The 13,834-nt window shown below is 42.6% G+C and overlaps 1 protein-coding gene across 1 annotated transcript; it reads right to left on the reverse strand.

The window, feature by feature from the left end:
* Nucleotides 1-3,492: 3,492 nt before the first annotated feature.
* Nucleotides 3,493-6,173, reverse strand: LOC143023366 (uncharacterized). Its single transcript, XM_076181886.1, has 2 exons — nucleotides 5,318-6,173; nucleotides 3,493-5,228 (listed from the first exon to the last, which is right to left on the reverse strand). The coding sequence occupies exons 1-2, from the start codon at nucleotides 6,171-6,173 to the stop codon at nucleotides 3,493-3,495; spliced, it is 2,592 nt and encodes an 863-aa protein (XP_076038001.1).
* Between the last annotated feature and the right edge of the window lie 7,661 nt (nucleotides 6,174-13,834).

The following is a 13,834-nucleotide window of genomic DNA, read 5'->3' on the forward strand; positions in this document are numbered from 1 at the left end:
TGTTCAAACTGTACATTCTAACCCTCCACCACTGTCTGATCCTCCTCCTAAACCCCCCCAATCCCTCTCCTAATATTGCTAATCCTAATGTTGACAATATTGACTTAGCAAAAGTAAAACCCCCAGTTGATGACTCCGGCTTGAAAAAAGGACATCGGTAATGATACTAAGACTTCATTGACAGATAATTCTGTTGTGCCCAGAAACTTACAATTGGAATGGATTCTGAAGTGACGAAATCATCTTTAGATGCTCAGAAACCTATAAATAGCTCAAGTATTGCTCCTAACATTCATAGAGTCTTACATTTAATATATGTCTCTTGATAAGAATAATATTGACTTACATGAAGAGTTCTGTAAATTTGGACCAATTAAAGAGATCAAAGTTAAACTGACTGACAACTTTAAAGCTTGGCTAGTCTGGATCTCATTTCTTTCTAATCAGGATCCATCTACTGCCTGCTTGGATTATAATAATTCCAAAGAAATTGATTCTTCGGCCCAACTTGTTGCTAGAGTGCCACCTAACCTGGATATCTTTTATCCAGAAAACCCGGTAGAGGAAAGGAAGGAAAGTGTGCAGAGGCCTTCCAATCCAGCTAAGTGGCTTATTATCACTCTTGGAAAGGAACGTGCTAACTTGTTCGAGTTTAGAAGATTCTTGAAGAGTCACCTTGGCTCTGGTAATTTGACTAACTCGCAGGTATCACGATTTGGAAGAAATTCCTTCTTAATTCATGTAAAATCTTATGAACAAGCTGCCATGGTGCTTAACTTGAGACAGAAATCAGACATTAAGGAAGTTAGACCCCTCAGTATGTAGAGATAGAAAAAGAGATTGTTCATGTGAAGCAGTTTAAGCCCGTCCCCTTCAGTGCTTTAACTGCTATGGTTTTGGCCATCCTTCCCACAGATGTGCAAGGGACAAGCTGTGTTTGATATGTGCTCAGCCTGAACATGGGGATTGTTCCCACCCAACAGTTTGTATAAATTGTAAAGAAGAGCATAATGTCAGGGATTAGAACTGCGTAATTTATAAGAAGGAACAGGAAACACTACTAAAAGCCCATGCAGAACATATAAGTGTAGGACATTCTAAAATACTACTAATTCCAAAAGATACAGTGATGTTGTTAAAACAAATAGTAAAGTGGATCAGCCAACTGTAGAACCCAATAGAAATAAAAATGCCAATATGAATTCTTCTGTTAACACTGAACCCAAGCCTCAGTGTAAAAGTGTTACTATTGTTACGGGACGGACTGGTTATGTGAAGAGACGTTACGTATAACGGATAAGTGCTTAAGAACCAGCTCACTTCTAGAAGCCACTGTAGGACTGAATTACCTGGTCAGTGCCTAGATGATTCGTAAGACTAGAAGTAAAGTAACAAAGAAGATTCCAGGAAAGGAATATTAAACTAGCGATAAAACTAGTAAACGAAATTATTAATAACATGGAAAATATTTACAGGCAATAATAAACACAAAAGAGAATGGGCAGTTGGGTCAATGGGACTGTTACATGAATACAAGAATATGAAAAGTATCATTCAAATACGAAGCACAAGATACGTATACAAAATTGTACTAAGTACAAAGAGATCGGGAACATATGTATCAAAATAAGTAATAAGTACAAATACAAGTATAACGCAAAGCAATGTATATAAGACAAGTAATGGAGGCAAAAGGGGTGATCACTTCACACGAATCGTCTCATGAGTCCAAACTATTAGTTTTATCAAGAGAGAAATATGCAAGAAATGACAAGGTGTGAGTGATTTCCACAGCTTATATACCATTGGACCGGAAGCGGAATACTTCCGGTGAAGGGTGCGGGTGAGCGTTGAGGAGGGGGGGAGGTAAGTTAACACACGTCAACTTGGATAGTTTTAAGACCCTCGACTCACTTGAACAATCTACTTATTTAGTAACTGTCAAATCTGTGCGCTCCGAACTATTCAGGATTACTTCGGTTGTCTGTTTGCAAGATTACATATAGTGGACGGGCGATACTACTTACATTGTTACAATACATACATAGACAAGAAATATGAACATAGTTATGTAATACAAAGGAACACAATTCTATAACATAATTACATACATGACGTAATATCTAATATTACGTTACACTATCAAATCTAATGGTCTTTCTTCTTCTCAACTTGGAATTTCTAATACTTCTCAACCCTCCTCTGCGGAGGTTTCCTCACCCCTTGTTGAAGGGGTGTCCCCTGCCCCATCTGGAGGGGCACCTAAGGTTTCTATTGCTGAAACCTCACAGGCTTCTTCCAATGAAGCCTCCACTCAGGCAATCTCTCTTCCAGACTTGGGGGACTCCCAAGTAGAGGGATTGCTGACTAGTGTGCCTCACTCAGTAGAGGTGCACAGAAGCAATGAGAATCAACCAATTCTAGAATCTAATAGAAAAACAAATACTAATTCTTCTGTTCATGCTGAACCCAAGCCTCAGCATGAAAGAGTCACTATTAGACCTAATCGTTCTTCTCCACACTTGGAAATTCTAGTACTCCTCAATCCTCCTCAGCAGAGGTTCTCTTATCCCCTGTCATGCCCTAAGCTCTGTTTTTGTGTGTTACATCAAACTCTAAAACAGTTTGAGTAATTCCTACAATCCAGAGTCTCAGAGAAGAATCGCCCCTTTATAGATACATCCAACACGCCAGGATAAAGAAAGAAGATATACAAAATCACTGAAATATTTACTAACACAACTAGTGAGAATATCTTTTACTTACAAAGTACCGACAATGTGCAGAGGTCGAGTGCGGAGAGAGCAGCGTGGGTATCTGCACCCCACGATTTATACCCCAGCCGCACAACACAGGTGCTACTGCCCAAGTGCCAACTTATCTTAATACACATTTTCCTATCCCTATCTACCCAACTCCACACATCCATTACTTCCTTTATTTATGCATGGAGAGGGTTCACAATAATTCCCTAGCTTATACCTTAACCTACAAGAGAGTGAGGTAGAAAAGGAGGGGAGGCGCTAATTCGCCTCCTTGATTAATGCGCCCCTTGACTTCAGCTAGTGGGCGGCGTTGGTTTCGTACCACTCCGCCGCTTGCCTACGAGAGCTTGCGCGCGTTCTAGGTCAACAGTCTTAGCGGACAAGGAGTCATTGTTCATTCTCACCCCATAGGGCTAAGGTGGTCAAGAGAGGGGACGCCGTCTTCACCACTGTCGGACTTACGCCGCTCCATATTTGGTCCGTGTTATAGGTCACACCGAGGGGTTGCACAACACAGTGTAGTCATGCTCCAGGAATGAATATGTCACATCACGAGTATGAACCCGGTGTGATGTGACATACATCCCCCTTCACCGGATAAAAATATTCAAACCTGCGGAGCAAGGGTTGAACATTTTGTGTCTGGACGTGATAGGGCATCAGCAATCATGTTACTCTTCCCTGAAATATATTTAAGATTCAAATCGTGACCCTGGAGTGCTAGCGCTCACCAAGCCAACCTATCACTCTTAGCCTTCCCTTCTATAATGTACTTAAGAGGATTATGATCCCTAAGAACTATTACCTTACCATCTAAAAACACCTGGAATTTCTTTAGCGCTAACACGAGACTGAGGGCCTCCTTCTCAATTGTGGAATACCTAGTCTGATAATCCTTGAGGACTTGAGACATAAATGAAATAGGTCGCATGGAACCATCCCTTTCCTGAGCCAACACGGCACCTACAGCCACTTGACTGGCGTCACAGAGAATAAAAAAGGTCTTACTATAGTCAGGAGCCACAAAGACAGGACAACTTGAGAGAAGCCTCTTGCACTCATCAATAGCTGCATTTGCGCCTTCATTCCACCTGAAAGGATTACAAGAGTGCATGCAGGTCAAGGGAGCGGTCATATCAGTGAGGTTTGGACAATACCTTCTATAGTAGTTCACCATACCCAAGAATCTTCGGATCCCCTTCTTCGTCTTCGGGACCTGGAACTCTGCAATGTCCTTCACCTTAGCTTCTACTGGTGAGATGCAATTTTGGCCAACTTGATGGCCTAAGTACTCGATAGTGCTCCTTCCAAAAGAGCTCTTTTTCAAATTTACGGTGAGATGGGCTTGGGCCAACCTGCCAAGCAACTCCTTTAGCTGGTGAAGGTGATCCTCCCAACTGTCAGAGAAAACCACGATGTCATCTGAGTATGCCTTGACACCGGGTAACCCCTCAACTATCCAAATGGCCAGGCGTTGGAAGGATGCTCCGCTGTTCTTCATTCCAAAGGGGGTAACTTTATATTGAAAGTGCCCTTGTGGAGTAACAAATGTGGAGACCTCTGATGCTCTACTAGTAAGGGGGATTTGGTGATACCCCTTCATTAGATCCAGTTTGGACAGGAACCTAGCTGCTGCAACCTCCTCTATGAGGTCATCTATTTGTGGAAGAGGGTAGGGGTCTGCCTTGGTCACAGCATTCAGACGGCGATAGTCCACACACAATCTCCACTCACCTCCGGGTTTCGGAACCAACACAGCAGGCGAAGCCCAGGGGCTCGTGCTTGGTTCCACCAACCCTTGTTCCATAAGCTGCCTGACTTCCCCCTCTATGATTCGCTTCTTCTGGGGTGACAGTCTATACGGAGCTTGCCTCACAGGCTTCGCTCCATCTTCTAGGACGACGTCGTGGTGTATCGCTTGGGTAACGGTGGGGTATGAGGAGAACACATTGGCATTCTCACTTAGCAGCGTTCTGACCTCTTCCCGCATTTCTCCCTCTAGTGAGGATAAGGAATTCTCCTCCGCCTCACTAGTGTTTGATCTGTCCAAATCATAAAACAGATTTAGATTATCATTGTCTGAATCCAGGCTCCCATCATCTCGTCCTGTCTCGATTACCCCAATTGCACCCTCTTCTACTATTCCCCTGAACTCTTTAAGGAGGTTAATATGTACTTGTTGGACCCCAGACTTTCTCATTGGGTTTATTAAGACATAATTGTGGCCCCCTTTCCTTTCAAGTACCTTGAATGGTCCCTCATATTTTGGATGCAATGATGATCTCTGAGGGGATAGTACAAGCACATAATCTCCTGCCTTGAATTCCCTCTTAACATATTTCCTATCATAGTATGCCTTATGATTCCCCTGAGCATTTTCAAGGTTCCTTTTGGCTATTTGCCTAATTTTTCTCAGTTTCTCAAAATTTGCGCCCACTAGATTAGCGTACTTGACATCTCCCTCTGAAACCTTAGACCAAACATTAAGTAGAAAGGGGAAAACCCTAGTCCCTCATGCATGGTTATTCTGGATGCATACAAAAGGTCTATACCCTCGTCCCAGTCCTTTTCAAATTCCAAAATGAAGGCTCGGATCATACGTTTCAAGGTTCCGTGGAACCTTTCAAGGCTCCCCTGACTTTGGGGATGGTACGCTGAAGCGACTACATGCTTTATATCGAAGTTTTCCAGAGCTCCCTTGAAAATTCCACTTAGAAAATTTGTGCCTCTATCACTTTGAACCTCCCGAGGCATACCCATTTTACTAAAATAAGACATTAGGGCCTTCGTTATTGTCTTGGCCTTAATGTTTGACAAAGGGATCGCTTCAGCGTATCGAGTAGCTAGGCACATGATAGTGAGGATGTATTGTTTCCCCGACTTGGTCTTTGGGAGGGGACCTACACAATCGACTACCACCTTAGAGAAAGGTTCCTCAATGACTGGTACTTGGCACATAGGAACTCTTCTCGGAGTATCATTGGGTTTCCCCGTTACTTGGCACACCACACATCGGTTGATTAGTTCCTTGATATCCTCCGACATCTGAGGCCAGAAGAAGTGTGCCGATATGGCCTGTTTGGTTTTTGAGATCCCGAGATGGGCGCATGTAAGTTCATGTGCGATCTCAACTATCTTCCTTCTCATCGCCCGCGGTACTACAATTTGAGAAATAATATCCCCTCCTACCTTATCGGGAGTCCTGTGTCTTCTCAGGATCACGCCACTCTCAGTGATGAATTGTTCCCTGCCATTCTTCTCCTCCTTTTCCACACTTTGGCGTATATCTTCTAACCCAGGATCTTCTTGTTGGAGTTGGATGAGTTCTTCCTTGCCCATGGCCATCCCACGGATAACTTCCTCGGCCAAGGGTTCCTCTCCCTGGCCCTCCGCTCCTCCCTCATTCATTATCAGTCTTACTTCTCCTCTCCTGTTTTGGGATTCTTCTGAGGACGCGTCTTCATGGGTACGTCGAGCAGGGGGTCTAGGTCCATTTCCCCGCATTGCTCCTCCTCTTGCGCCTTCTTGGATTGGCTCCTGGTGATGAGGGCCACAGGATCTGCCATATCAGCTCCGTCATTCTGTGTGTGCGTCAGTTTGGGTAGGGGTTTATCTACAGTCTTGAGTCTAATAGGGACCGATTTGCCTATGTCATTTCCTAGTAGTACATCTATTCCCTTTACGGGGATTTCTGCTACTCCTACCTCTACATCTGCTGTCTGACCTTCTAATTCCAATGACATCCTAACTAAGGGCGATGATCTTGTCACTCCCCCTGTGGAGGGAATGCCTCCTGCCCCAGCTGGAGGGTCACCTAAGGTCTCCATTGCTGAGACCTCACAAGGTTCCTTCAATAAAGCCTCCTCTCAGACAATCTCTCTCCCAAACATGGGGGACTCCCCAGTAAAGGGACCACTGACTGGTGTGCCTCACTCGGTTGAGCTGCACAGAAGTAAAGCTATGAAGTCTGAAGCTGTGCACAGTAAAAGACTCCACAGTCCACCCTCACCTCCAACTTTTTCCCCATATCGTGATATGCAATCTAAGAAAGGAACTAGTAATTCAGACTCTACATCAACATCTGTCGGACCATTGTCAGAGAGGAAGATGCCATCCGCAAAAGCAAAGAAATTAGAAAAGAACCCATCTTATAAACCCTCTCTTCCCAACCTTCTCTTCCCAGACTAGGAGACCCAAAAAAGAAAAAGAAAACTGTATAATGTCTATAATTCAATGGAATATTCAAGGTTTTAAATCTCATCGAGAGCAGGTTCGGATTCTCTTTAAAGAACATGATGTGTCTGCTATTTGTCTCCAAGAGACTATGCTTGGCGATTTATCCCCTAATGTTGGACTTAATTATAAATTCTACAGATCTCCTATGATTAGAGGTCGTGCTCATGGAGGTACTGGTATCATTGTAAACAAGTCTGTAAACCACAGAAGTGTCCACCTACATTCAGTGTTGCAGGCTTGTGCAATACAAATTTTTACCACTAAATGGATCACTTTATGTTCTTTGTATTTGGAACCTGAACTGAAAAATGGACTTCTAGACGTATTTAACCACTCCCGTCAGTTTGTATTAAATTTTAATGGATGACTTAAATGCCAAGCATCCTCTATGGGGTGAATCAAGGTGTGACCCCTGGGGCAATATAATTGAAGAATTTATTGATAATAACAATGTCATTTTGTTGAATAACAGTTCCAAAACTAGATTTGATGTCTTTCACAACTCGAGTTCTGCTATTTGTTCATCATCCTTGAGGTTAGACTACAGTTGGTCAATAGATGAAGATCTACATGGTAGCGACCACTGGCCTATCCATATCAAATATTTAAAGAACATTCCCTCCTGTTGCTTACCTAAATGGAAGACAGGAGAGGCTAATTGGGAATTATTTAGGAGATCCACAGAGATTTATTATAAGACTAGTGATTTTTCTAGTAACACTGATGCATATGATTATCTGGTAGGCATCATACTTTCTGGTGCTTTTTTAACCATTCTTAGGACAGCTGGTAAACCTCGACACCCAGTAGTCCCCTGGTGGAGCGATGAATGTGCTTTAAGCAGAAAGATTACAAGAAATTGCTATAAGAGATATTTGGGATATCCTTGTTTAGTCAATAGGATAACGTACAGAAGAGCTCAAGCAAAGCAGAAGAAAATCATTAAGAAAGCAATGAGGGAATACTTCATTAAATTTATTAGCGAATTGAAATATGACTCTCCCACTACCTTAGTATGGAATAGGATTCGAAAATTACAGGGAAAGTTTACTCCATCTCCTTTGCCCATTCTGAAGATAAATGACTCTTTTATATCAAATACAAGAGAAGTAGCAGAGGCTTTTGGAAGACATTATGCTGATATTTCAAGTCCACTACATTATTCACATAACTTCAGAAGAATTAGAGACAAGACCACGATTAATCCTCCTACCAATACGAACTTGGAGGCATATAATCTTCTTTTCACCTTGGATGAAATGGATCATGCTTTATCTTTATCCTCCCCAACCTCTCCTGGAGGGGATAACATTCTTTATTCCATGGTTGCTCATTTATCCATATCCTCGAAGAAATTCCTTTTAAATGTGCTGAAAAAATTTTGGTCTTCTGGGTCTTCTAAATCTTGGGAGACTTCAGTTATCATAGCAGTTTTAAAGGCTGGAAAAGATTTTAATCTTCCACAAACCTACAGACCTATTGCTCTCACTAGCTGCATTAGTAAGATCTATGAAAGAATGGTTAATATGTGTTTAGTCTGGTTTTTGGAGTCAAAAAATCTTTTATCTAACCTTCCATTTGGATTTAGAAGAAATAGTGCACTCTGGATCCCTTTCTTTTTATCACTTGTGAGATTCAGAATGCCTTTGCAATTCAGAATCCAATCATTGCTGTGTTTTTTAACTTGAAAAATACCTACAATACTACCTGGCAGGGAGGCATTCTGAAGCAAGTTGCAGAGTGGGGTATCGGGGGTAATGTGTTCAATTGTGTAAAGGATTTCTTGTCTGACCGTTATCTAAAGGCAGAGTGGGCTCTTCTTTTTCTTGTGCATATCTTCAAGAGGAAGGGATTCCCCAAGGAATGTTCTGAGTTCTATACTCTTCAGCATAGCCATTAATAGTTTGTTAGAACAAGTTCCTAATGGAATTCATGGATTGGCTTATGCTGACGACTATGCTATTGTTTGCAGCAGATCGACAACATTAGAAATAGGCCAAAAGATTCAAGAAGTTATTAACTTAGCAACAACATGGGCTAATTGCAGGGGCTTCAGATTCTCTGCTGAAAAAACAAAAGCCATTAGGTTCTGTAGACTAAGACGCAAGGAAGAAACACATACATACATATACCAATGCTTTTTCCCCCTTACAAGGGAGGTAGCCAAAAAGAAAAAGGCATAAAATCATTCCCACCCATTCCATCCCTGAATACACTCCACTCCTCTCCACCCTCCCTCTTATCATAGCACCTCCTGGATGACGGGTCATCCCTGCACCTTGTCCACTGCCCTGGGTCAGAAGCAGTGTCACAAGACACAGCATATCCATAGCAAGGCCGCTTCATTAAATCAAATTTTTCTCACACATAATACCTCACACCAGATCCCCACCCATTCCACCTCATGCATCACATCATCATCCATATACAACCATTCTCCATTCACCCCTGTCTTCTGTCCTCTCCCGTCGTTCCTCAACAGACATTCCCCTCTTCCCCAAAGCCCCCTTCACCCCATCCATCCACCTCATCCTAGGACGTCCCCTCATGTTCACTCCCTCCACATCTGCCTTCCATACCTCTTTTACTAGTCTTTCATCTCTCATTCTTTCTATGTGTCCAAACCATCCCAATACTCTTTCATCAACCCTATCTCCCAGCTCCTTTTCCACCCCTGTTCTCCTCCTCACCTCCTCATTTCTCACTCTATCTCACCTAGTAACCCCCATCATACTTACATCTCATCTCAAACACATTCAAACTCCTTCTCTCATCCTCTCTTATGTTCCATGTTTCTGCCCCATACAGTGCTGTTGGCACAATCACTCCTTCATACAGTCTCCTCTTAGTATCCATTCCCAAATGTCTATTCCTCATTACACTCTTTAATCCCCCAAGGCATTTACTCGCTTCTCTCAATCTACATCCCCCCCCCCCCCAAGGCCCAGTACTTTGATGTAGTGGGGGGGCTTCTGTGTAGTAAGGACGGGCTGAGCTGTGCCAGCCAGGTGCAACCATACTGGAGAGGTCAGCCCCGAGCTACCAGACGAAAACTGAGCCAAAAGTCTTTTTTTTGACGACCCTAGCTTGGCATTGATTATGGACTGGAATACTCATAGGATTTGTCGCCCTCATCCTATGACAGTTGTTTTAGGATGAGTTTTTTGGGGTAGTGAATAGATAGGGGGTCCCTCACCCTTTTCCTATGTGAATTCCCCTATCCCTATCCTTCATATTTGCTACCCTACTCTCCTTTTTCACCATCTTTCTCTAATACTTGTTAAGTAAGGTTCTGGTATCTTGGTGCCTTCCAAGCTACATGTCTGAACCCAGTCAAGTGGGGATGTATACCGCGAGGTCACTACTCCCTGCGAGGGCCGAAAGCCCACCGACTGGGGAATGCATGTTTGTGAGGTAGGTACTAGGCTGCTGACTTCCTTTCTCCCTATCCAGTACACATGCAGAGTGACTACGCCGGACCCATCCTAAATGGGACAAAACAATAGAGGACAAACCCTGGGTTGACAAAGTCTCTAACTCACCTCCGAGGCCCTGCATGTGTAAATAGTCATTTCTGGAACTTCCCGACTCTGCAGAGACTTTTCTTGTATTGCGTGTGGCAACGGGCAACTGCAGTATCTTCCTTCTATGCACTGTTTTTTCTTTCTTAATATATGGTGTGGCCTTACAAATATACACGATGATGGCGGCTGTTGAAACAGAATGTTCTAAACCTCCACCACTACCTGATCCTCCTCCTAAACCCCCCGATCCCTCTCCTAATATTGCCAATCCTAATGTTGACAATATTGACTCAACGAAAATAAAAACCCCAGTTGACGACTCCGGCTTGAAAAAGGACTTCGGTAAAATCAATCAATCAAATACTGCCCCTAATAGTCATAGAATCTTACATTTACAATATGTCTCTCTTGATAAGAGTTATACAGACTTATATGAAAAGTTCCGTAAATTTGGACAAATTAAAGAGATCAGAGTTAAACTAACTGACAACTTTAAAGCTTGGCTAGTGTGGATCTCATTTCTTTCTAATCAGGATGCAGCTGCTGCCTGCTTGGATTATAATAACTGTAATGAGAATGAATCTTCAGCCCAACTTGTTGGTAGAGTGCCACCTAACTTGGATATCTTTTATCCAGAAAAGCCGGTAGAGGAAAGGAAGGAAAGTGTGCAGAGACCTCCCAACCCAGCTAAGTGGCTCATTATCACTCTTGCAAAAGAACGTGCTAACTTGTTCAAGTTTAGAAGATTCTTGAAGAGTCATCTTGGCTCTGGTAATTTGAATAACTCCCAGGTATCACGATTTGGAAGAAATTCCTTCTTAATTCATGTAAAATCTTATGAACAAGCTGCCATGGTGCTTAACTTGAAACAGAAATCGGACATTAAGGAAGTTAAACCACACTACACCTTTAGTTATGCCAAAGGGGTAATTTTTAATAGAGATCTGTATGACTTTAATTAAGAAGAGATTTTAGAAATGTGCCCAACTAATGTTTGGAAGGTTGCTAAAATCCCTCGTTCTTCTATGATTATCCTAAGCTTTTGTGGTGAAGATGTACCTCATTATGTAGAGAGAGAAAAAGAAATTGTTTATGTGAAGCAGTTTAAACCCCGTCCCCTTCAGTGCTTCAACTGCTATGGTTTTGGCCATCCTTCCCGCAGATGTGCAAGGGACAAAATGTGTTTGATATGTGCTCAGCCTGAACATGGGGATTGTTCCAGCCCAACAGTTTGTATAAATTGTAAAGAAGAGCATGATGCCAGAAATAAGAACTGTGTAATTTACAAGAAGGAACAGGAAATACTACTAAAAGCTCATGCAGAACATATAAGTGTAGGACATGCTAAAAGACTATTAAGTAATTCCAAAAGATACAGTGATGTTGTTAAAACAAATAGTAAAGTGGATCAGCCAACTGAAGAAGCCAATAGAAATAAAAATGCCAGTATGAATTCTTCTGTTAACACTGAACCCAAGCCTCAGTGTAAAAGTGTTACTATGAAACCTAATGGTCTTTCTTCTTCTCAAGTAGAAATTTCTAGTACTCCTGAAGCCTCCTGTGCGGAGGTTTCCTCACCCCTTGTTGAAGGGGTGTCCCCTGCCGCATCTGGAGGGGCACCTAAGGTTTCTATTGTAGAAACCTCACAGGCTTCTTGTAAAGAAGCCTCCTCTCAGGCAATCTCTCTTCCAGACTTGGGGGACTCCCTAGTAGAGGGATTGCTGACTAGTGTACCTCACTCGGTAGAGGTACACAGAAGCAATGAGGATCAAAGAAATGCTGAACCCAAGCCTCAGCGTGAAAGAGTCACTACTAGACCAAATCGTTCTTTTCCACATGTTGGAAATTGTAGTACTCGTCAACCCTCCTCTGCGGAGGTTCTCCCATCCCCAGTTGAGGGAATGCCTCCTGCCCCATCTAGAGGGGCACCTAAAGTTCTCATTGCCGGGACCCCACAGGGTTCCTCTAATAAAGCCTCCTCTCAATCAATCAAACTTCAAAACTCAGGGGGCTCCCCAATAAAGGGATCACGGACTGTTGTGCCTCACTCAGTCGAGGCACACAGAAGCGAAGCTATGGAGTCTGAAGCTGTGCGCAGTAAAAGACTCCACAGTCCACCCTCGTCTCCATCCTCTTCCCCAAATCGTGATAAACAATCTAAGAAAGAAACTAGTAACCCGGACTCTACATCGTCGGTCGGACCATCGTCAGAGAGGAGGATGCCACCCGCGAAAGCAAAGAAATTAGAAAAGAACCCACCTTGTAAACCCTCTCTCCCAGACTTCTCTTACCAGACCAGTAGACCCAAAAAAGAAAAAGAAAACCGTATAATGTCCATAATTCAATGGAATATTCAAGGTTTTAATTCTCATCGAGAGCAGGTTGGGATTCTCTTTAAAGAACATGTGTCTGTTTTTTGTCTGCAAGAAACTATGCTTAGCAATTTATCCCCTAATGTTGGACTTAATTATAAATTTTACAGATCTCCTATGATTGGGGGCCGTGCCCATGGAGGTACTGGTATCATTGTTAAGAAATGTGTAAACCACAGAAGTGTCCTGCTACATTCAGTGTTGGAGGCTAGTGCAGTACAAATCTTTACCACTAAATGGATCACTTTATGTTCTTTATATTTGGAACCTGAACCCCCGTCAGTTTGAGTTAAATGACCTACAATCTTTGGTTGACCAGTTCCCTGAGCCTTTTATTCTAATGGGTGACTTTTATGCCAAACATCCTCTATGGGGTGAATCAAGGTGTGACCCATGGGGCAATATAATTGAAGAATTTATTGATAGTAACGATGTCATTTTGATGAATGACTGTTCCAAAACTAGGTTTGATGTCTTTCACAACTCAAGTTCTGATATAGACCTAACTATTTGTTCATCATCCTTAAGATTAGACTACAGTTGGTCAATAGATGAAGAATTACATGGTAGCGACCACTAGCCTATCCATATCAAATATTTAAAGAACACTCCCTCCTGTTGCTTACCTAAATTGAAGACAGGAGAGGCTAATTGGGAATTATTTAGGAGATCCACAGAGATTAATTATAAGACTAGTGATTTTGGTAGTAACTGTGATGCATATGACTACCTGGTAGACATGATACTCTCTGGTGCTTTCTCTTCCATTCCTAGGACAGCTGGTAAACCTCAATGCCCAGTAGTCCCCTGGTGGAGCGATGAATGTGCTTTAAGCAGAAAGATTACAAGAACCTGCTTTAAGAGATATCGGAGATACCCTTGTTTAGTCAATAAGATAACTTGCAGAAGAGCTCGAGCAAAGCAGAAGAAAATCTTC

This window comes from Oratosquilla oratoria, unplaced genomic scaffold (genome assembly GCF_046742065.1).
Source record: "Oratosquilla oratoria isolate Oo_2021 unplaced genomic scaffold, ASM4674206v1 SCAFFOLD47, whole genome shotgun sequence".
Lineage (NCBI taxonomy): Eukaryota > Metazoa > Arthropoda > Malacostraca > Stomatopoda > Squillidae > Oratosquilla > Oratosquilla oratoria.